This window comes from Temnothorax curvispinosus, unplaced genomic scaffold (assembly GCF_003070985.1).
Source record: "Temnothorax curvispinosus isolate PA1 unplaced genomic scaffold, ASM307098v1 QBEX01017370.1, whole genome shotgun sequence".
NCBI classification, from domain to species: domain Eukaryota; kingdom Metazoa; phylum Arthropoda; class Insecta; order Hymenoptera; family Formicidae; genus Temnothorax; species Temnothorax curvispinosus.
The window spans coordinates 71,020-96,972 of NW_020227150.1; the positions used below are offsets into that span (position 1 = coordinate 71,020).

Genomic DNA, 25,953 nt, shown 5'->3' on the forward strand with positions numbered 1-25,953 from the left:
TGGTGAAATCTATTGGGACACCCGTGGGCAGGTGTGGAGAAGCGGTTTGTCGCGGGTATTAAGTTCTTGTGTGTCTACACCGGTCATTCAAGAGGAACTATTAAATGAAGTGTTGATGGACGTAGCACGGTTTCGCGCTGAGACGGCGATAAATCAGCCTGACGTTAATCGCGATGCGCCACTCCACGTATCTGAATAACGCTTAAGCGGAGGAAGGAGATTGGGATCTTATTGGGAGGAGGAACGGGATTTTCGCTTAGAACTGGAGGCTCCGCGTCCTGGATCGAACGAACGAGAAACAGGGTGGAAAAATCGAGGGCTCGAAGGTAGGTATATTGTACTCGCAAAACATTTGCATAATTGTAACAAGATGTGTAGCTCGCGGTACAAGAATTTCGGAAATGACATTGGAGTATCGAGTCTTAGATCGCCATTTTTAAATTCATTAGTATATTAATGACACAACAATAGATCAATCGATCGTGAATAAACACTCGTTAAAAACAAAGTTATTTTTTAATTATGTTGCTAAGATGTGTTACGTGAATTTTTTGTATCTAATAGTGTTATTTTCGTTATTTATTGTTATATATCACTATTTTCTTTTGCGAAATATCCAACTTAAATTAAAAAATATTATAAAACATAGTATAATATAATATATAATAAAATAAAACATCACACATACACACATATATATACAAATTTTTTTATTTGAAGATGACGTTTATCGCGATTACATACAGTAATTTGCGTATGAAGAAAAACTAATTAACATGACGATCGATTCTAATTTGTCACATAAAAATTGCAAATATTTCGCGAAACAGTCAATATTTCCCGACATTTTTGTGTGTTCCACGTTAACGCCCGTCAATCTGATATTTCATGCCAGGCTTGCCTTTCAGATCGGATGTCTCGCCTCACAAAAATTTGCCGGCCATGTAAACGTCCCGTTGAAATACGAGAAGTACCTGGCTGCTAGCGTATCATCGTACGATCGTTTTCCCGCCAGCTGAATCAGCGTACCTGATCGAAGACTGCGGAAGACTGGGATATGAAGTTACAGGATTTTTTTCCGCATTCCCGAGAATCGCTAAACAACGAAAAATTACCAGCAAGAGCCGATAGTGAAAATTAATGACTCGCACTATACGAAAGGGGTAAGCATAATTAATATAAGAATTGAAGATAAAAAATATTGATCGCTTGAATGAAATGTGTTTTTTGGGTGGTTTTTTACAAAGAGGATTTTTTCTTCAAAAAATATTCATAAAGATTCGAAAATCTGATAAAAATTAGGGTTTTCTTATTAATTTTAGTAGGTGTATATTGATTTTTAAAATATATTCTTTTCTTCTGTAGGTTTATGGTTTTTCTGCGATCTCTTCTCTCTCTGCACAAAGACATCTGCACAGCAGACAATGACAAAATTTTCTATCTAAAAAGGGACTTGACAATTAGCACATTCAGTTAAATGTGTAATAAACATTTATTATACATTGAGATTATCGAAGTTTTGAAAAAAACATAGGGAAGATAGCCATAACAATATGGTGACTTGTGCAGAGCGTTTCATCGACAATTGAATTTGATTTCCGAGCAGCGTGAATTGTCTATTATTTATTTATTCTATTTTATTCCGACGTTTCGTGAATATTTCAGTTTACTTCATCAGTGAGAAGCAACCTGACTGAAGTTTCATTGACGTTGAAGTTGTTTTTGTATCGAGTTTATATCAAGCTTCGTGCTTATTTTATTGTCCTGATATTGTATTATTTCATTTTTTTGCGGTCTTAGTTCTTCGTGGTTTTACTTTTTTGCGATATTCGTGGTTTTACGGCGTTCATGGCTTTTAATTTCATTGGGTTGTGTTTGTGGTTTCAATATGATATCGGACGCTTTTGACAATATTCATTCAGATAAGAATGAAAAAAATAAGATTTTGTAGTTGCAAGATATTTTAGTTATCTCAATTTGACGTAATTACCTCAAATGTATCATCTATATTCCTATATATTATTTCTAAGATCAAACGCAAAATGCCTTTGAATAATCGGTAATACCGCGCATTTATATGCATTTACATGCAGTTTATATCCTACGTGAGAAATGAAACGTCGATGATGTAGCATAAATTTCTACATTGTAGTGAGAGAATGAAATACACGTAGGAAAGATTGAGGATGCTACAGAGTCCGTTAGAGGAAACGAAGTGGATCGTTTGATTTGAATTTCATGAAGGAAATCACTGTTAGATGACTCTACGTTGTGATGACTGTTTACAAACAAGCCATTTAAATAGCTATTAAACTCGATAATTAACGATCACTTTCACGACTCACTCTGCGCTTTACGATTAATGACTGATGATAAATTCGATTCTTTATTTGATCTTATCAACACTACATTATGAATGTGTATATCTATAGGATATTTTGCTAACTTAAATAAGTACGTTGGAATTTCTAAAATGTTGTAATAATTATTATTTAATAAGTAAATATTACTAACCGCATTTGTTTCTCTATTCTTCATTTCAAAATGCTTTTTTCAAAAGCATTTGAAATAAAGCATTTGTATACAAGTTAGAAGTTAGATTCATCGCAATTCACATCTCTTATGAATATGAATGTCGATGTCAAAACGATGCTCGCTTCTGGTCTTCTTCTGTCATCGATTTTCACAAAATGCTTCGACGTACTTGGAGAGTCTCTGATCGGAATTTCTTCCTTATCCTATGTGTGTACATACATGCACACGATAATAACACGCAGTAGTCGAGGTGCTGCCAATTACCGCTTCTGTTCAAATACCGGTACCTCTGATCGTTCCTCGCGCTTCTGCTATATCTTATCTTGCAGCACGTCCGCGATTTGTATCTGCAATCTATACGTCCCACGAATTACGCTTATCGTAATCAGAAATTCCGACGATATCATCTTTCGGAATAGATGATGCTACGTTTGGTCTTGTTTTTCGCTCACCGGGACGAGCAACCCCTTATTAGTTCGACGATGATCAACGTGGCGATAATATGATCCACGGTCGATAGTTCTGAGTGATTGTTATAGCTTCGTGTCAAGATTAATTACGCGACAATTACTTCACGTGATTTATGCGTTTTGTAATTGACGCTAATAATAATAGGAGTTATATAATTTCGCTTGCTGTTTAAAACATAAAATGTTTTTACGAAGTGAAATGTACGAATATAAACTGACTAATAATAACGATATACCTAACTAATGATATGTTGATATAACAATATTTTATGAGCTTGATTTTAGAGATGTTATATCTATCTGTGATATTCATAAATTCATTATCTTTAATTAACAAAGAGATAATTTGACACTTATCTGTGCGCAACGCGGAGTTGTAACATTACATTGACCTGTAAAAACAAACATAAAATCCAAATTATAGCAGCGTCCATAATAATCAATATTTTAAGAAATAGTTATTGCGCATAACATTTTTTATTCATTTTTTATTCAAGTAGACATTTAAGAAGAGATAATTACCTAATTTAAACAAACATTGCTTTTTATATAAGTACAAATTCTTAATAAAATTCGTAATAAAATTTCGTAGATAACAGTTATTTTTTTTAAAATGATTATGAATTATTATATGAGTTATTCAAATGAATTGGAATACATAAACGATTAATTTTACGGATAGAAAACAAAAATAATAAATAATCTATTATTTATTCCATTCTTGTTCCATCGTCGCCCAATGTCTTTCGAACCTTTCATCTTCTCTATTGCTGTTTCTTTGCCCATGGTACTCACACAACACTCACACGTGAAAACACGGGTAATTACGATCGTTCGTACTAATCATTAGAACACGATAATCGTACCATACTTCACATGTAGCATTTCCGACCTTACTTGCACGCAATATGCACTTTACTACATCGTGACAGAGGAATAATGTTGAAAAAGTACGATTAAGCACGATCTCCTCGACACACACGACGTCAAGAATAACTCATATAATACAGCAATCCGGACAAATCTAGGACAGCAAAGAATTTTAACAAATCACCGATATATAAATACCGATTGTATGCTGACAGATATTAAAGTACGGACTTAATTACGACAATACTTGCTAATTAAACGCGTCGCGATTGCTGCCACACTCAGCGCCGATCCGTTCCGCATCCTCGATCGTTCTGTTAATAAGCGTAAAATTTAAAAATAACATTCTGATACCGTCCGATACGATGCGGTTAATAAAGTCGAGTTAACGACTAATTAAGATGCGATGGATCGTCCGGACATACCTACATAAAATCGAAATCCACGACGCGCAACGCATTTCGGACGTATAAATACTGCGCAGTACATATCATTAATAAAAGATAGATATATCACGGTTTTTCGTTAATTAATTAAATCACTCGATTGAAAATCAAATAAAATAATTAATCTATTCGATATCGTGTGTTTCGCGATTCTTTCTTAAAATAAAATAATAAATTGCATGAAATATTTGCTTCGATAAACAAATTGTTTGTTGTTACGATGTCGAATCATTAATCACGGGTTTTAATTAATTGCGCAAAATGATAATTGCTGATTTTATACATGGGACGAATAGAACTTTTCATCTCGGAAAGGATTTTTCTTGTTTTCTTTCTTATTAATACGGGGGACTCCGTCCCCTACTATAATGCAAAGCACCATGAATTTGTGAGATTGATGTTATTACTCAGTTATACTGGGATTTTGTGGTTCTCGTTTCATTACATTGGTGGAATAAATTTCCACTTTAAAAATTCCCTTTACTACGTAGCGGGATAGCAGGGTCGGGGACGCGGAGACTCTCGCTCGACAGGCGACCGTTTTACCACTGAGCTATCCAGCATCCCCTTTCCTTTCGAAAGGCTAATAACACGCATACACGGAACGCAGCGAACGCCGCTACGTACCGGCTTGAATGGCAGCACCATGACCTTGTGTACAGAGTGGTCGGCTATACGCCACGAAAAAGCGCCAAGGCCGTACGCGCCAGCTGATTTCTTGTCGCTATGAAATATTTCGCGTGCCGTGTACGATAAATATCGAATATATTCCGTTTTTTTTTATCAATTTCGATAAATGACTGATTATCGCACGTTACAAATCTAACATATTTATTTCAGAACTACATTTCGTTTTGTTTTTAGATCGGGAGAGTATTTTTGTTAAATAATTTGTTGTTACCTACTTTATGTTAAATTTTTACGTTTCAAGAGGAATAAGAGTACGCGTGTCTAATAAAACAAGAATTTTTTTCTTTTTTCTTTAATTAATGAAAAAAATAAAATTTACTTGCCGTAAAAAGTGTGGTGATTTTTTTTTAACGTCTTGGAATCACGCAATTTTGCTTGTTTGCGGAACGTATAGAGCCGAAAGAGGTCAATCATAATAAGAAATTATATAATTTTTATTTTTTTTATTACGGGACAAAGACAACCGTTATTTTGCAAATATAACTATTTATAATCGTAACTATTATGATCTCTATCTCTAGAATTCATTATTAAAGTCAACAAGCAAAGTAAAAGATGGACTTTGGAGAGCACAACGCGATTAAGTTAAGATACAGTGCGTAAGTTAACGTTATAACAATCTTTAATTCATCAATGATGCGGTAACAGTTAAATCAGAACAATTTCGTCTCCGACGAGTAATAATAGGTGAATACTTCCTAGGTTGGGTGATCTACAGATAGTGCAATTTTTCGTGAGAATATCCAAGTAAAATTTTGGCTAATCATAGTTTGTAGTATAATTGAAACAGAAATGACGGTCAAAACTTGAACAACAAAGAGAAGTGAAGTCATTCACTCAGCCAGCTCAGAGAACAAAAGAATGAGCATCGAAGGCGTGGTAAAAAACATCTAAAAGTAATACAATTTTGAAGTAGAGGTATAGTTATTACAATTGAGACAATGATGCATTCAACAGCTCTATGATTTTAAATGACCACTGCCTCGTCCGGCTGTCAAACAGTGACATTATTAAAGTGTTACGTGTGATTTTGTGCGATGGCACGGCAAATATAAAACAAACCACGAGATCGCGTTATAATTCACCGTCACTATAATTCATTGTTTTTATATAAGTCCATCGGACATCTGAATTATGTGGGCACATGACGAATGTGTGTTCGATGAAAATTGGAAAGCATAAAGCAATTTCTCCAAGTCTATATCGACGAGGAAAATGTAATCAAAGGTAGTGATTTGGATAAATGTAATAAGATGCCTCTAAAGCGAGAAAGGAAAGCGAGAAAGGAATATATAATCTATTTCCATTTATTCTTCAACGAACTAGGAAGCAATACGGAAATTGTCAATATATCAAATGTTCGCACAATCACTTGAAGCCTGCTTTCAATCGTGATTAATTGTTAATTACGCGATAATGCAGTCACCGGCTTAATAATAAGAATATATGGGAGTCGCGAAAAAAAAGAAGAAATCTAAAGGCAATATGAGTTCGCTTTATTAATTACAAATTCTAATTATCATATTATTACTATTTCACTGTTTCTCAACGCCTTGCCAGCCGTCTAACGTTCTGTTGCACATCAAAAGCTGTTATCTTATTTATCAAGCGCTCGAGCGATGAATTAAAACTGCTCGCTATTTGCAATTCATATTAGCATTCGTCATCTACCGCCGACCGGTGATTCGATCATTTTTTTTTTCCACATCGCGAGAGACATTCGGGCATTAATCTTAGACCCGAGACGCGCTCGCGTAGGAATTAATTCAGAAATGGTTCCCCGGCGATGACGTCGATGCGACTCCACTTGCTGTCAGCCGGCGAAGGTATCTAAGCCCGCAAGAAGTGCCGCTATGTCCCACATAAGAGCCGAGGCGGCGGAGGATGATTCTGGGACAGCCGACCGGCGCGTTCGGTTATTACGTACCTTCCGGGTCCGGCTTGCCGTTGGTTCTTTTCGGCTCTTAAACCTGATACCTTTAACGGATTCGGTAAATTCCAATATTTTTATTTTTACTTATTACGAAAAGAAAATAGACTTGTATAAAAAGAATAAAATTACTTCCGTGTGACGAGTCGTAGATATTTTGTAGAAATTTTTTTAATGAGTTGGTTTTGAAAATTGGTCTGTTATTTATCGTTGGTAAAACTCCTGCGGAAATTAATTTCCACTTTTTAATTTGAGATTAATCTAATTTAAATTTTCTCCTTTATTTGAAATATATATAGTTTGTGCTGACCGTGCGAGAGGAATGACAAGCAGAGTCGCGAAGCGTTCAATGGACATTTTCCTATTAAAATTACTTTCGGAACTACAATCATAGAGTAGTGTGTTAGAAGTAAGTGAAAAAAATAAGAGAAGATTTACGAGCAGCTCTTTTGCCACTAAATGCCATGACTTGTCCTTTCTCTGCTTATTATTCTACTTCAAGACCGCAGATGGTGGTTGAACCACTTAACTCGTAATTCAGCGTATCCTTACTCACTGAGATAACGCATTCGCCGTTTTTTGCCGTTATTACGATGAAAAAGCCCGTACGTGATTATACGAGTGCAGAGTGTTACGCAATTTTTTTTTTTTTTTTTTCCATAAAGTTACTACGACGATTTTAGAATCGCGTCCGCGCGGCGAGACGGAAGCAAATGTTTTTCCCGCGTACACCAGGAATTGTCTGATTATGCGTTACGACGCGACAAGTGGATCACTGGCACGCACTGGAAACTTCTGGCGCTATTAGAACAGAGCCACACGGCGTCTTTGTCGACCGGGAGATGTTCTATCTCGCGCGTCGGTTCTTCTCCCGCACCGATTTTTTGGATCCCGTTCCAAGTCGTGGCACATCGATCGTGTTCTTCGGCTTTGGCTGTCGCTCGGAATGCGCTCCTCTTCGTGCTCGACACCCGCTCGCATTCCAACGCATTCAGGAAAAACTACTTCCTGAATTAACCATCGGTTAGCATCACGCATCGCCTCATCACCGATAGCGTGAACCCTTCATCATGCTGTCAGAATGTGTGCAGGATGTTAAAGGATGGGCTGGAACAAAGTTGCTCGACGTCATTAACTAACAGTAATTTTTATCTGACTCGCCTCTTCGTGGTAACGTTATCCAATCCGAACTCTGCGCACATTTCTGTGAGGCTATTATTTAATTGCCTCGTAAATTATCATTAGGTAATTCACGATATAATGAAAAAGATAGAAAAAAAGGAAATCCCGTTTAGATGCACGAAAAGAGAAGCTTCTTTATTTTTTAGAATTTTTAGATATTTCAATATTTTTTGTATTAAACTATTATATTATTATAATTTTTTACTCGTAATATATTTTTATGTAAAAGTAAAATACTGAAAAGATAGAAACACTTTCGAAAATAATTTAATTTTTTCATAAAAATATAAATTTTGCTCTCAGTATGAAAAGTTTGATCGTGTTCTCGTTTTTGACTGACGTTGTGCCGAAAATTGTTCAGTCAACAATAAAATACGCATCTCGCCGTTACGTATCAATTCGATCTGGAGCATTGCGGTGTTTATTGCACCGTAACAACGAAATGAATATTATAACTTTCACGGGCGCGCATAGATGCTGATACTGATATCAGCATCCATACTCGTGAAAGTTCGGCTATTCACTTTTCTTCCTGATCTAATACGAATGTCGACTTCCTGATCTAGTTCGATGTCGCCATTTTGCTTGTAATTATGCCCGGTTTTCCCCCTATTCTTCTAGAATTACGAACCTTGAAACATTAATGTTATTATGGTTTGTAGTCTCTATTTTATGCAAATGGATTTCAAAGTTTTTTTTTTCAAAATTGCGTTCGCGTTACGTACTTATTATACATAATTATTATAACACGTAATTACTATTTATAGAAAATATAACTTTCTATCGTGCTGTATCATGTCATTTTGAATCGAGTAAAATGACGATGAAGTAAATGCTGAGAATCTTTTTACGTGTAAGTTTCAACATGACTGAATTTGCGTCTCCCAGAGTGCTTCATCGAGCACTTATCTTCAAAGTGCACTCCGGTTCCATTGTCGCAGGAAACAAATCGAATTTAAATTCGTGCCCTTCCGTCCCTCCCTGGGTACGGGAACGCTCGAGGCATTCGAGAGATATACCGTATCGCCGTCCGGCCCGCGTGTGCACCGTGTACGTCAAGTTCACCCACTTCGGGCATCGATCGTCGTCGGCGGCAGCGGCAACGAGCCTCTCGCTCGCGCGCTTAGCATATACGCGTTGTATATCCCGGCGGTAACGCGACAACGGGCGACGAGCGAAGGTTGTTCAACTCGGGCGGATCTTGTAGCACCGTCGGGTATAACGGGTCCTAAGGCCCGCGCACGCTGCCGGCCAGGCACGCTCCACCTTCGTTCGGCTCGCCTCCTCACGGCTAGGCGAGCGAGCGCGCGCCTGCACCGTATACCCTCTTCCTCGGCCCGCTACGAACCTTCTCCAACCTTCTCCAACTTGGGTACGCGCGAGTACGACTTGTCGGACAGTCAGTCAGCCGTGCACCATTGTCGAAAGATCGTCCGGGTAGTCGACACGCGTCTTCCGACACTCTTCCTCGCTTCAGTCCGCTTCGTCCGGTGTCGCGAAATCGCGATCTGTTCTTCTCCTTTTTCTCGTCGCGAATTTTCGAATATCGCGATACCCGGTCGGATTCCGGAGTTTATTCTGAGCTTTCGAGTTTCTTCCGGTGGTATTTCTTCTTTTCTTCCGAACAGGTGATAGTCAAAGGGCTAACGCGCGGATCCGGGCGGGTTCGGTGGTGCACGGTAAAAGCCGTTTCACGGTTTATTTTCGCGATCGGGCGCTCCGCGAGATCGTCGGGTGTGTGTAGCGATCGCGTTTGAAGTGATTCGATGCTCCATCAAATTAACTGATTGTGACAAGGTAAGACCTTGATGTCCTTTGTTAAGTAGCATATTTGATTCATTGAATTATGCGAATTTGCTTAAACATTTGCTTTTTATCAAATTTTCAATTTTTTTTGTAAATATTTTGCACGAATATAATTATTTTAAAAGGTACCACATAAATAAAATTATTTAAAAATGCACCACATAAATGAAATAATAATTGGTTTTTTTTTTAGAAAAATCCAAACAAAGTTACAATCAATATGAGCAAAAATGTAATTTAATATTTACAATATCTTTGCTGATAGTCTCGATTGATGTTTTTCTTAATTTTTCTCAATCGAATGTTGATTATTAACCGAATGAATTTTGTCTGCGTTTGCCGGCTCGTGCATTGGTCCATAAATATCCTCTCTTGAAAAAAATATCAATTGCATTTTGCAACATGCAACCGTCTGAACGAATATTATCTACGCTTATTAAATGCTATATTATAAATTACGATATTATAAAAAGTTCGTTTTAAAGATAACAGATACAAAAGTAACGGAATTTGTTCAAAATAATTAATAATGAATTTCCGCATTTATAATTATATAACGGTTGCGAATTTTAATGGATGCGCGAAGATATTATCCTGTTATCGAGAAATGTAAATGAGAGATATTATAACATTTATAACGACGTTAGGTTACAAAAACGAACAGAAGCATTGCCCGGCTCAGGATTCAAGATAGGTTATAAGTAGCTGATAAATTACACTTGTATCTATTTCATTGCGCCACAGCTCGCAGTCACTTCCTCGTGAAGAGCACGCTGCTCTCCTTCCTGTTTCTCCCTTTTTTTGCATCATTACGTTACGTGTTACACTTGTTGAATCGTGTTGCACGGATGTTTTACTATATTGTCTCATTAGGTGATTAAAGGTAATGGGACCATTTTTGGAATTTATACGCCACGCTCCAAAAGAGGCCTGAAAATGAATGCACAGATTATCTTAATATGCTCGTGACCTATTTCTATCGGATCGAACGTTGATTATTGAAAATAAGTTTGGAATTATCTTTTTATCATTAAAGTTTTTTGTCGATTTAACGTCAAATTATATATAATTTTCATAAATTTAAAATAACCAGAAAATTAAAATTTTATTTATCTATTTAAATCTGCAAAGTTTAATTAGTTCTTAAACATTTTCTTTTATGTTATCATAATTTATAAAATATCAATATAGAAATGTGTTTTTGCTAATGCAAACTCAGTCCGATTTCCAACAAAATCGCATTAAATACAGAGTATCCTTGGACCCAGTGCTAAAACTGATACGGCTTTAGCACATGAAAACAAGTTGAAAATGTCTAATAAACATATTTTGATATCCGAACGGTTTTGGAGTTAGGTTTACAAAAAGTGCTAAAAAATTCCTCCGTCGACTTCATAGATCCACGACGATTTAGAACTATGGCAACTGAACTTAATGCTGCCGTTGTCATTCGTGAAACTTTGAACATTTTTTAAGAGGTTCGAAACAATTCGTGCTAGAAAGTGTGGTGAAGTCGGAGGAATTTTTAGCACATTTTGTAAAGCTTTAAACAGAATAAAGAACATTAAACAATATTTACTTTAATTTGTGTTCTTACAAAAGCAACTTCAATACCTTATAACTCCGAAACCATTCAGATTTAGACATATGTATATTTATTAGATATTTTCTTGTTTTCATGTGCTAAAGCCGCTGTTTTGGCACTGGGTCCAGGGATATACTCCTGTATATCGCAGAATACTTTATTATCTTAAACACATTTTTTGAAATTATTAATGTTCCGGCAAAAGATTAAATTCATTCATGTACAAAAAAGGGTAAATTGTCGTTACATTTCTCTTATAAATACTTTCGTATAAATACTTTCAATTTTCGCTTGTTCTCTTCTCTTTCGCTTCCTTTATCTCTCTGTCATTGAATTATTTAGTCTTTCACGCTTCAATGAAACTGTTTCTCATAATGAAAGCTTCATGCCGATGAAAAGATAACCGTTGCATCTTTCGCGATAACGAAACAGCAAGCATATTATCGTTATTAATGTAGGCTAAATTAAAGATCAATAAGAGGCACTTTTGCGTGAAAAAACCGTCCATTGCGCGAAACGGTCACGGTGGAGGCGTATCTGATTTCCATAACACAGCCGCTTATCTATCCTCTCTGAACGAGATCAGATCTGGTCGCGTTGAAATTAATGCGCTTTACTGACCCGGATCGAGAGACGTGCCTCTCAGCCGATCGTTCTTACCATTCTTCATGCCTTGTCTCGTTTCGTTTCTTATCCGCCGTGATCTAATTCTAGCGGCGATGGATGTTCGACGCTCGTTAGAGCGCAAATCTGTTTGTTATAAATAGCGTGTCTTTATTGCGCGCGCGATCTTTTCCGCTGGCGTTCAGCGTTCCGGAAACGGGGATCTCGTTCTTTTAGCGATCTCGGGAATATCACGAATAATCTTCGGCGATTCCCTCTATCAAGCCGTCGCGTCGGCTTGGAGATCGATATATACGTTTCGAAGTACTTCTGTTTCTTCATTTGAACATCTCCTATAAAATTTATGATAACGTCGGATTTTAAGGAAGTAATATTTTGCTGATGCATGCATTTAATGAGTTTACAAGATATTGCGTTACCATTTCCCTTTTTGGTTATAATCTGTTAATTTATTTCTTGTTAAATATTAAATTTCGCTTCTTATTGAATGAGTTGAATGGGTTATAGAGAGGGGAGAGTAGTTCCCTGTAAGTGCATTTGCGTCTATTTACGCTAGAACGTTTCGGAAAATTGCTACGCGTGCTCGCCACCGAAAATAGTCAGTGCGTAAATAAAAGGAGCATGAATAATAATAATTATTGTTGCGTACAACGGTTCTGTTCATTAAAAAGAGAGATGAAACTATCAATTGTATTCAAATAATTATATCCAAATTGAAATTCTTGTCCGATTCTCGTGATGATATTATCTTAAATTAAAGCAATTATACTACACGCTATATAATAAAGTTATTATAAGCTTGACAAATAATATATACATATAATCTCGTTATTTAACATTTTTTAAATTATTAATTTTAAATAATATATTTTCGCGCAACACCCTCGAAAAGTTCATGATATTTGAAAATTAAACCTAACTCGACACGCTTAAAATTTTAATGTTTATACTTAGCAATGAAATAATTGATAATATATGCTTGATTAATATATCACTCAATAAATTCGTTCAAAATTATGAATCTCTTCATAAGATTGTTTGCAACTCGGCAGAATCGCCTGCGAGCGGTTTTCTGGTTCGTGAAGAAACATTCAAATGGTTAACGGTACCCTTGCTCGTAGAATTCGCGCGTCGGATTCTACCGGCTATTCTACCGATGGAATAATGTCTTGTCGGACTTCTCGCACACTTCGACCGCTCACGTTTCCCCTCGAGATGCACGACGCGGCGGCGTCACATACGATGGACTCCCGAAGAAGATCGACGCCCGTTCGGTACCGTTAGCGGACACGAATATAAAAATGAAAAAAATGCAACGGTAAAAAAAGAAACAACCGCGTGACAATCAGCTGCGATCGTTAGAGAATTCCATTCGTGATGTTAATGTTAGGGTTTACAGTGCGTCGGGCCTCCTTCAGGCCGAGGTTGAAAGCCTTCGTTAAAACCTTCGGTTGTGGAGATTTCAACGCGGGAGAAAGAACGTTCCGTTCGTTTATGATCGTGCAGCCCCCTGCCGCGCGCCGTCACGCGTCCGCGACCGCTACAGACGATATTTAAAATCTTACCTGCATGATGTACAGTTTTCGCATATTTAATTTGTACAAATATTTAATTTATATTTATTGATTACAATTCTTATTTAGGGGACGATTGTCACAATTTTTACTAGAGTTTTAAAAGGTTCTGACAAAGATTTTTATTTGCGTTGCAGACGTCTACGCGAATTTCGTGCCGTGACGTCTGCAACGCAGATAAAAGTCTTTTTTAGAAACTTAGAATTGCGCAGATAAATGCTTAACTTACGTCAATGGTAAAGTAATGCTATTGTTCGCATTCCGCGTGCATAGACGATTGGAACAATCGGAAATGAGCATCGAATACGAATATACTTTCAATCGAGACCTTAGTTGACAAATCGGTGATCAGAAATTCACGTCACGCAGTCTATGTAAACTCGCCAAGAGTCAACCGTCTCGACAGTTGCGTCAGTGGTAACCATTGACGATCGCATGCATTTTGAGTTTTTTGATTATTTTGCCCGATAGCAAAACTCTTGGAGGGTATTCTCATATCTACGGTCACTGAAAATTCATATATGTATAATAGTTATAAAGAATACTTGATTCAGATATCCATCTCTGTCAGAGTCAGCATGACAGTATGCAACGTTAGTTTTAACGTTGTTTAATATGCGTCTTATATATGTATATAAATAACACGAAAACTTATTTCTTACATCACCGTTTATATACATATGATTTTATTTGTGAAATAACAAGAGGTAAATTATAGCGAAAAAAGAGAAAGAAAGAGAATTAAATTATACTACAATAAATTAGAGAATAACATTCAGTTATTATTTATTCGCACTTTATAAAGCACTTGTATCGTCGGATTATCGTAAGAACAACTGTTGAAACATAAGTACACAGTACGCAGATACGAATTTTTGCAATATATAACTGACGCGTATCCGTCCGCATGAATATTAACGCAAGCGTCGCATCTTTGTCGGTCATAAAATTAAAACCTACGACTTCCGCGCGCTTGCTCCACCGCTTCCGACCGTCGCTTCTTCCCTCGCAATCGCTCCTTTCGGCGATCACGCAAGATCGTTTTTTTTTGCGACCGGTGGCTTCTCTTTCCTGTTGACTGGTTCTCTCGATGTGACGCGGGGCAACGAGAGATCCATCCGAGATCTAGATTGTTTGCTCAAGATCAGGTTCAGGCGTTTGAGTGTAGGTCATCGTGTCGAGGACAGCCTCTATAGCCTCGCGAATCGAGATTCGCGAGATAGACGATCTTGCCTTTTTATAATTCGTCGCGCATCGTCCTCAACGATGTAGTTCCCAGAATTCGTAAAGAAGTTGAACAAAATTTTTCGACGCGGTCTCTTAGATCTCATTTTAAAATATTTTTTTCTTGACTTTTGTTTCAGTGCGAAAATGCGGATGCAGCTGCTGAAGATCGTGGTGGTCCTGTTGGTGGCAGGATCGGGCGATACCAGGCCTCAGAATGGTGGGTATCCCACACGGAGAATCATACGACGACAATGTATATTTCGAGTTATGACGCGATCGGAAGTGATCGGTGCAATGAAACGATTATTTAGCAATGAAACCGTGCAACGTGACGATTAAGCTGGCGGGCAGGAAACGATTTTCTAAACGCGAAATTGATGCTTTGTTCGCGGTGCAATCGTAGCCAATGAACCATGCTTATTCAATTGCAGATCTGTTATCTTTTAATATATCTTAATTGCGGCAGCCTGAGAATGATCAAATAGCGAGTAGTGATTAGTAGATACCGATAGTGTTCGCGCCGACTTTGTAATTCACTCGGCAGTGATTTGTATTTAAGTATGTAACAATTGCATTTCTCGCTCTTTCTATGTAATAACGAGTTATTCATCTCCTTTTCCGAAGGATTGAATTTGTGTGCTCAATGTTCCAATTATGGAGAAAACGCATATATGAGGCGCATCAATCGCGTAATTACTCAATAGCATCAATTCTTGTAGCGTGTCGGATAACAACCTGTCTTCTTCGTAGAGCCGCAATTACGCCGCTGCTTCTCGTGCGTTAACGTTACCACCCGCGTTTTTCTTGCAAAACCGAATTTCTTAAGGCGGAAGTGTTTAACTTGGCAGTCGCTTGAATTTAAGGCATTGAGAAATCTTTGCGTCGCAACGGAATAGTGATTTTACGTGTTTGGTTATTATTAACGCATTATTGGCGAGCTTTGTCGACGTTGCGTGTCGGCAGGTTTGCGTGTCATTAGAATTTCTGTGCAAAATTCAAAATAATAACTTTTCCCTTTTTTTACCTTTTAGGCGTGGATTTGCAAGCGACGACGACGATAGAAAGGAGCGACGCGGAATGGAGAGGCATCCAGGTTTCGAGCAAGTCACACGACATTGTTCGAGACGATAGCAGGTATACAGGGACTTCCGGAAGTAATAGAAAGTCGTATATCACATATTTCCGCGATAGTGCTGATTCGTCGCGCGAGCATAACGCAGTCGGTTCACACGCGAGCGATTTCGCTCAGAGCGCGACGGCGACGCGATCGTTTAGCGCTCGTCGTTCCAAGCTCGACGACATCTGGACGATGCCTGAATCCAGAGCGATAATCGCTCCTCCACATTTTTCAAGGACGGATGTGTTAGGTAAAATTGCGAGAATCGCCACGGTTCGAAACTCGAGCGAGGCAGATCTTCGAGGATCTTCGCTTCACGTTTCCTCGAGCAATTCTAAAACAATTCAGAACGAAAAGATAGGCTGGGCAGGATTTAGTCCCGATTTAAGAGTCGTTCGAACGAATTATTCCGGAACGATGAATAATGGGAATTTAGAGAGATCGAAATCTGGAGTGACTGCGAATGAAAATCTTGAATCGGTAGTCGCTCGAACGAGGTACTCGTACCCGACAGGAAACGATTTCTTGGCAACTCATGCATCTGGTTCGGAGAAGATGGATGACGATATCTCTGTCGCGGTAGGAAATCGTCGGAAGTCAAGCTCGATTAGGTCCGATTCATTCGCGAATAAGGATATTGAAGGCGAGACGTCACGTTGGAAGTCAGAGCGGGGTGTAAATAGATCTTTCTTGCAAATAGGAAGGACGAACGTTCCGAGTAATTCTCAACAGGTAGACGCTGCTACTCGTTCTATTCATAAAAATCGCAATTTGATTCGTAAAAATACAGACCCGGTCGTACTTTCGCACGAAAATTCAAAGTCGGGTGTCATCACTGATTCTCTCCGCCACTTTGGCGGCAATGGTTTGAATAATTCAAAAAGATCGGCACACGGGACGAAGACGTCCTTGGTCCCACATTCGAAATCTGACGTCGTCGATCACAGTCGTTTCCCGCACGGAAACGCAGTTACTCATAGAAGTTTCGTTAAACTCCGGCATCCGTACTTGAATTCGAGTCGGCGGAACGCCAGCGACGTTGCGTCGAATACGAAGTTGAAGAATGGCAACGACGCTGGTTCTACCGGTATCGAACTGAAACAGCCAGCGAAGGGCTATTTAACGAGAACAGCTGCGAAGAAGCCCGGTTCGAACAATCGCGCGACGTCCAAACCGACGAAGAACGGTCATTCCTCGTCCGTTCAGAAGTCGCCGAGTCAGGAAGTCGATGGTGGGAACAAAATAAAGGACGAGCACGGCGGTACGTCCGTGCAATACAGCGCGCACTTGAAGAACTGGCCGAACGAGGCACTTCAGGACATGGAGGATTTATACAATTACGAGAAATACACCGCGTCCTTGGAGGACACGAGTCACGAGTCGGGTCTTTCGGACGCTGACGGAACGCCGATTCTGTCGTCGAATAATTACTTTGACACGGACCCGATCCTCGACTCCAGCGTGAAGAAAATCATTCACTGGTTGAAGGTACCGGCGATCGTTCCGAACAGTACAACACAATTTTTGGATTACACTGACGACAAAACGACCGAGCCGGTCTTCGAATCGATCTACGAAAACTTGGAGCCTAATCGTCCGTTAAACGATTACGTCGACAATTATGAGAGCGTCGTTTTTCAGGATACACCGCCGAATCAAGATCTCGATAAAACAGACTCTCACGCGAACTATCCGATCCAATGGTCAAACCCGAGTTCACTCGTTCGTCCTCAATACGTAGGGTCTTCGAATTCTTCCGCTACTTTTGTTCCTTCCTCTTGGTCCGACGTGGCGTCGCTGCGGAACAAGACTGTTTTTAACCCTCTGACATACGTGACGCAGAATACAGTGGTTCATATCCTGAACGACGGCTTGAAGAAGCCGAATGTGACCGTGACGCAATTGAAAACGCCCGAAACAGACACGGCGGCCGCCGATCAAGCGGCTTCTTCGGGATCTTCCTCGGGGTCCTCGGGGTCCTCGGGACTGGCACAAAGACCCAACGTTCACATAATGTTCACTTCTCAGAAGGACGAAGATAAGGGACCTCCCAAGCAGGAGAACAATACTTTCTCTTCGACCGACAACGCGAACTGCCCGACGATCATGATAAACACTTACACTCGAGTGAACAATACGATTCAGAGCAAGGAAGGGTGCACCGATCTGAACATAATTGTCAACTCGCACGTCTCGAATACAAACGTGTTCACGCCAAGTGGTACACCGGCGATCGCGGGGGATCAGCAGACCTCATTGGCGACACAGAGCTACGGCGGCGCGGACGAGAGCGAGAAATACGCCGAAGCGTTCACCGATCTCTTCCATGAGGATTCTCTGAACAGTTACGTAACCGCGTCGACTGGAACGTACAACCCCGGCCCGCTCGAGACGCCGCAACCGGGCCAACATAACTATTACGATTCCCAGAAAGATCCCAGCGAGATCCCAGCCCAGTGGAACGATCCCGTTCAGTCCCCGGGACTGTCGACCGTCGAGGTGTTCCAGGGCACTCAGATCAGCGTGTCCGGCTCGAGCGTTCCGTTAGCGGACGCGGAAGCGACGGCGAGCCCCGCCGGATCGTCCGTCGACGGTCCCACTGCTGGTTCCGGCGTTTCCGCGAGCGGGCCACCTGTCGCCGGGAGTCTTGACTCCGAAAATCCCGCTCAGGACTTGCCCGTGTACTTAGTCAAACCTGGTCCGGTGAAAGGTCAGGCCAGTGGCGGTCTAGGTACCTTGCAATTGCCGAGTCTTCCCAGTCGACCTAGTATCGCAGTTAATCCCGCCGCTTTATCGAGCATTGCTAGTCAGGCTTCGTCGACTTCAGGCTCTTCGGGATCGTCGTCCAACGACGACGACGACGACGACGATGATGATGATGAACTGTCGCCAGGCAGTGTATTGGAGTCAATGGCTTCAGTTTTCACGTACTTTTCCTTCTTAAATCCGGTGGGTTACGGCTTCTTCAGCCTCGCCGCGGCGCCGTTCGCCGCAATGGCAGCCGGCGTGCTCGGCGTAGCCGCGGTCGTCTTCCCGTGGGCGATACCGAGCGTCCTCGATTTCGGGCGTTCCGCCCACAAGACGATCAGTTTCGCACCGAATCTCGAGGAGTTCGTCAGGCGAGCCGTGCACAAGTACGATCGTCTGAACGAGTGGAAGAGTAGACGTAGGAAGCGCAGAAGATGAATCGCACTTCGATTGATCTTGTAACGCTCTTGGTGATCTTCGGATAAGTAGGAGAGCCATGGCACAAAGCTTGTATGAAGCAAGTACGCTCCCGTTTTTAGAGTTACCTTAAATTGGATGAGATTTACAAGACATACCGTAATGACCGTTTGCATCGTACGGTAACGGATTGAAAATGATGCGTGGTTAGTAGGAAAAGCAAAGAGAGAAAATAGGTAGATGATTATGTTTGTTTTAAAACATTATATGCTGATGTAGCGCATATAATGATAATACAGGATAATCGTATGGTATTTTCCATCATTAAGGGTGAAGTTTACTTTATCCTGAGTGGATAAGATAATAAATAAATATAATAATTAACAGTTCTCACATCCGTCCTTCATAAATATAATTTGTGTAAAATAATTAAGATGATTATATCGCAAAATAATATATTTTTGTATGTTTAATAGCTTTATTCTTTTACGCCAAAAGTAGCGTGGTAAGAAAATACTTGCTATTTAATTAATTAATTTATTTATTATAATTACATAGATAGGATAATCAGTGCAAACTCATTGACTTAATATTTTATTACGTTACTATTAATAATTATTAATTCACGTTATATTACTATTTATTTATCGCTAATATGATCATGTGTAGAATAATGAGAGTATTGCGCTTTTTATTTTATCGTATCGTGTATTTATAAATTCTATGTGTAGTATTAAAAAAAGATGCTCTGTTTATAATATTTAATATTATCTCTTTGCGGTCTAAATTTCTCATAAATGAGCGAAGATCAATTATCTCGTTCCTAATTTCATCTCACTGGCGAATTTAAATCAAAGAATTTTTATTATTTATAAAAAAATTTGTGGAGGTCGCAAAAATGTAGTTTGCTAATTATAATTGTGTATGGATTCGAATGTTTAGAGAATTACCGTGATAGACCGCAAAATTATGTCCAGCTCGACATAAGACTGCAAAGAGTTATGATTAGCGTTTCCTATTATATTGGTACTTTAACTTAATTAAATTTTACAGTATTTCAGGGCATTAACAGTATTTGTGCCAACGAATATGTAATGTTAATAAAACATTCAGAACAAAAGATTAATACTTCATTGGGCGATCATATAATTTTTTACGCCTTCATGTATGTTATATATAAAAATATACGTTCCTATCTTTGTACCTACCATCCTTTTAAATCCTGATCTATTATATATTACCATAAAAATATAATAACATTTATCATAAAGAGAACGCTAATTAAAATTATAATTATAATGAAAAATTATGCGATATTTGATTATTACATTTACACTTCATTTAATCATTTAATTACTTAAGCATATCAAAAACAGAAATAACTTTTACTCCATCAAGTTTAATCTTATGTTACCTTTTTTTATAGCTTAAAAAAATTTATTATATGCTTGAAAAAACTCAAACTTTTGTTAAACTAAAATTTATTCAAACTAAAATTAAAATAGAAATAAACCAAAGATTACAGTTTTATGGTATCTATTTTTCTTCTTCAAAAATTTGATTCACGAAAATCTCTAAATTTTAGTTGCTAATTAATTAAAAACTATTAATGGTTATAGATATCTCTGATAACAGAAAACAACTTAAAATTACCTTTAATCTAATAATAAAGAAGTTTCAATTTATTATAGGTTAATCTTTTTAATTCATTTATTATGTAAAATACATTGTAGACACGTCGACACGTGTAATAATTTATTCTAAACTACATTGTTTTATTACACTATTGCTTTCTTATCTTACATTTAATTATATTCATGGAGCTTGACAGTGGTGTCAGTCTTTTACTGCGCAAATCAAGCCTTAATTATTGCACAGAAAAGGTAAGAATAATGTTCAATAACATTAGGCATTTTTGCTAATCTTTTGGTTCATCCAGCCATATATACTTTTGTAAAAATTATTTACAAAAATGTATTTATCAAAATTATTCACAAAAAAGATATTCATACAAATTATTTATAGATGAGAGATGAAAGAGAGAGCAAGAGAGAGTGTATATGTGTGCATCTTATTATTTTATAAATTATTAAAATCGTGATTCAAAACAAGATGAAATGTCATCATACAATAATTATCGCAATATGATATGATAGATATAAATCTCTTATATATATAAAATCTGATACTACGTCGCGTTGATAATGCGATGATTATTTAAATTGGGAATACTCTGCGAATCTATATTTCATTGCTCCTCAACAAATCTAATGGTGAAATTTTATTTCAGCGAACAACTGAACGACACCCACCGTGATTTGAAGGATCTGCAATATATGGATCAATCTCTGAGAACCGTCGCCACTCAACTCCTCAACGTTACAAATCCACAAGATGTGATGAAGGTAAATAACGAGGAACTCGTCAAGGCCGAGCCTAGCGTCGCGACTACGCCGAAATCCTCGGAGAAGAACACCCCTTCGTTGATAAGGGACGTTAGTTCGGAGACCAGCAATTTGGAGCCCGTGAGTTTCGGCAGGCCGATCAATTCCAAGTTCAGCTACTTTGAGACCAGCCATCCGGGTCAAGCGATGGCGATGACGGAAGAGGAGCTCGAGCGGGAGATGAGCACGACGAGGCTGATTACCGCCTACAAAAATCACCCGACGACCACCGGCGGTATTTCTACTTGGATTCTGTTAAATCCGCCGTCCACAACTGTGAAGAGCGTGGAGATCGAGAAGACAAAGACGCAGCAGCCGTTCCAGACGGAGGTACGACTCACGGTGAGACCGAGCTCGTCGGTCGAAAAAGTGGAAACGATCCCTGAAAAGATCATGGAGAAGACCACACCACTGTTGACGCCTGTTATAACCACCGAGAAAGTGACCGTGATCACGAAGAAACCGACCGCGACGACGATGAAGAAGATCGCGACTACTTTGAGACCGGAGAAAATTACTCAAGATTCAGGAAAGGTAGAAACCTCGTCGAGCACGACTTTGAAGATGACTCACACCACGACAACGAGCACTTCGACGACGAGCGACGGAACGTTGACGACTGTTGTCACGACAAAGAAGAGTCCACCGCCGAGAACCACTTCTAAGCCGAAAGTCACCACGCCGAGAACGACCTCGCATTCTAAGGCGACGACAACGAAGGTGACAACGACGAAACCGGCCAGACCGAAGCCAACGAGGAAAGCCACGATCAAGCCTGAAACAACGAAGAATGAGACTTCTGCGTCGACGGGTAAGATCGAAAAGGTGACCTTTAAACCGGTCCCGATCATCACGACCCCGCAGAACAAGCAGGAGAATACCGAGAAGCCGTTGTTTGTTACAAAGATAAAAGCGTCGGTGCTCATGGACACTCAGAAGACTCCGATCACTTTGCTTCCAGCTACTACCGCGTCCACCCTAAGCGCCAGTGCGTTGAAATCGACTTTGTCCAGCGCGGATCTTGTGGAGGTGCCAGTGAGATCGAAACCGATCGGCACAAAGGGGAACAACGTGCTGAAGGTGCAGCTGAAGAAGCCCGTGGACGAGACTACGCAGATTGAGATAGAGCCGATCAAGGTAAACGCGCCGATCCTGAAGATCGAGAAGGTCGACAAGAACAAAATGGATGAGATCGTGTTGAAGGACACGGAAGATCTTGACAATTCCAGAATAGATCTAAAGTTTGACTTTAATCCCGAGCTGACCAAGATTAATGTGGAAACACAAACGGAGGTAGCGACGACATCGGCGCCAAGTACGACAGCGTCGACCAGCACGAAGCGGCCGAGGCATAGCTCGAAAAGGAAGAAGAACAAGAATCGCAGGCGCAGGCCCACGACCTCGATGCCAACTTCGACGACAGTCGCGATGGTGCCTATCCAGATGGAGACCAGCGAGAGCGTTACTGATTCCACCTACGTGGATAACGAGGTCCAAGAATCGAAGATCGCGCCCGAGACAAAGGTCGGGAATTCGACGAAGACCAAGAAGAAGCAGCCGCAGAAGGCGATCGGCACTCAGATCTACAACTTCCTCAGTCGCGAAGTGATGCCCAGCTTCGGCGTCATGTCGCTGGTAGGTCTAGGTCTCGGTCTCGCCTCGTATTTCCTGTATCCCTTCGGCGGTACGATCACCCGTAGGAACTATGAGGTGGAGCCGAACTACAAGTACAATATGGATGAATACGGCGGTAATTACGGGCAGAGCGAGGAGGAGATGTTGTCCAAGGTGTTCCAGGGTATGACGAATTACGAGAATAAATATTCGGGAGGGAAGGACAGCTACAACAACGGCAACTACTATCAATATCAGCATTACGATGGCGCGTACGACACTCAAACGACGAAGAAGGTCGACTCGAGATATCCGCCGGTGTCTACTTCTCCCGTTTACAAAACAGTGGAAAACACCAAGCCGGCGGTGAAGTATCGGAACACAGAGTTTCGGTATCCCGAGGCGCAAACTACTCCGGTTTATTACGATCGCAAGCGACCGGATCTCGGAAGTTCGGCGGAGGTGAACGCGGGCTCGGCGGCGAATCGGCAATTCGTGGTCGGCAACGTACCCAAGGAATATCCGTTCGACGTGAAAGTGTCGAACTTGCCGGTGGACAACAAGAAGGGCGTCGGTTACGTGTCTACGGAGATCGGACAGACGCAGTTCGAGAGGGACGTTGCGCAGGGCTTTGATTTCCCGAACGCGGCCGCCTTGCACAGCTATGGCCAGGCGCATCTGGCAGTATCGACTGCCCGACCAGACGACGGATATGAGGAAATTGAGATAACGCCGACCGCGGTGGCCGTCGAGCACGGGCCGCGATCCCTCAAAGTCAAACGCGCCGCCGTTGACGAGGCCGAGGGCAGTCGAGGGCGAAGTTCGAGGTTGAAGAGGGACTCGGTAATACAAATAATACCGTCGAAGCACGAACTGGAAGAGGAGCGCGAGGAGGCGGAGAAGGAAGAAGATCTGAGCAACGAGATTCTGGACATCATCGATTCGGCGCTGCCGGGTGGCGGGATGCCGCACAAGAGGGGCAGCAACGAGAACAACGAAGTGGAGGATCTCGAGGGGCAGAAAAGAAAGGAGGAGGAGGAAGCTAACACTCGCGTGAAGGCGTCCACTTTGAAAACCAGCGTGGAACACACGGAGGACCCCGCGACCCCCACGATTGGAAAAATAAATGAAGACGGTAGCAGTGTCTCTCCGGAGAATTCATCCGATAAGGGTACGACGCATCCCACGGACCTGAAAAATCCCGAAGCGACGACCGTCGAGTGGTTCGACGGCTCGACCACGACGAAACCCTCGGAGGGCTTCAGTCTCATAAATTTCGTGAAGAAGGTGGCCGAGATCAAGTTCAGACTGGGTTTGACGATTCTCAAGCACGCCAGCGAGGGCTTCGCGCGGTATCTAGGTCACGTGCAGAAGAGGATCAACGGCGAGGAATGAGGGGAAGGGAAAACTTGGAGGAGCAGCGATGGAAGTTCTCGCGTCATACGACGACACGCGTTTCCCAGTTTCACGGCGCAATACGGTGGACACGCGGGTCCACCGTGTAACGCCGGATAGTAGCGTGACGACGACCGTAGTCCTAGTAACGGTAGTCAGAGGGAACGCGAAGAAGCGACTCTCCCCCTCCCCGACTTCTTCGCAGTCGATTTAAGACGCGATTTCACGGACAATCATTTTTGTCCATCCGTAAACGATGCGATACGATACGATACGCGATCGTCCTTTCACTTAGAAAGCTAAAACGACGAAGAGGAACATAGACTACTGTTCCGATCACTGAACGCGCGGCGTCGTCCTCTTCAAGGTATCGCGAAATGTATCTTCTTCTAGGATTTTTCTCGGTGCTCGACGCGCGAAGGATCGACAATCGACGGCGATGGCCTCAACGCCTATTTCACACAATCATTGTTCAAAAAAACTTCATTCGATTAACACAAAGTGTCTTAACTTTAGTCTTCGGGTCCTGGTAAGCGTGCACGGAATGCAACTCGACACGCGCTATACAGCGTGATAAGATGCATTCTAGGGGTACTTTGTCGAAACCAGAACGATCGAGATAGCCGCGGGTTTGGTGAGGGGTTTCGAGAGATTTTTTTCCTTTCTCTCTCTCTCTTCCACACACGGGATCGATTGGATCTTTATTAAAAGTCGCTTTTTAATCTCTCTACAATTGTTTGGTATATATGCGCGCTGCTCTCTTACCCTCTCGCTGGAGGGCGAGCGAAGACATATGGTGGAGCCGATTATTGGGCAGCTTATACTGTAAAGTACGCTATATATAACTAAATAAATAAAACAAGTTGAACGAATAAATAAATAAATAGATAAGTATGCAAACTCTCTATGTAATACCCTGATATGCGCTATGTAAATAAATATTGGAGAATGTGAACCGCTTGTGTCTCTCTCGTAACATTGATCTTTGAAGCGGAAAGTTGCCGCGATTACTTCGAGTCGTACCTGGGAGAAAAATACCGAACAGTCCGATATGCCGTTGGATCATAAACGAACACAAATTCGACAATTTATGACGCAATTTAATTTGTTGCAGATAGAGCGCTTATCGCATCGCGGAATAAATCGGGAATTTACATTCGCCGACGCGACGATGTTCGCGATCAAGCGTAAAATATGAGATGATAAATATTCATGCGGATGGCGATAAAAGTCGGAACGTATTACGTTTTCTTTTATACAATCGCGTTGTGCCAACGGC

At 40.7% G+C, this 25,953-nt stretch overlaps 1 protein-coding gene across 1 annotated transcript; it reads left to right on the plus strand.

The window, feature by feature from the left end:
* The first annotated feature begins 9,549 nt into the window (after window positions 1-9,549).
* LOC112467448 (mucin-5AC-like) lies at window positions 9,550-25,865 on the plus strand. The gene is made up of 4 exons (XM_025036081.1): window positions 9,550-9,920; window positions 15,077-15,156; window positions 15,971-16,073; window positions 21,512-25,865. Exons 2-4 carry the CDS (start codon window positions 15,084-15,086, stop codon window positions 24,672-24,674), a joined length of 3,339 nt encoding a protein of 1,112 aa, XP_024891849.1. The 5' UTR covers window positions 9,550-9,920; window positions 15,077-15,083; the 3' UTR covers window positions 24,675-25,865.
* The last annotated feature ends 88 nt before the right edge of the window (window positions 25,866-25,953 follow it).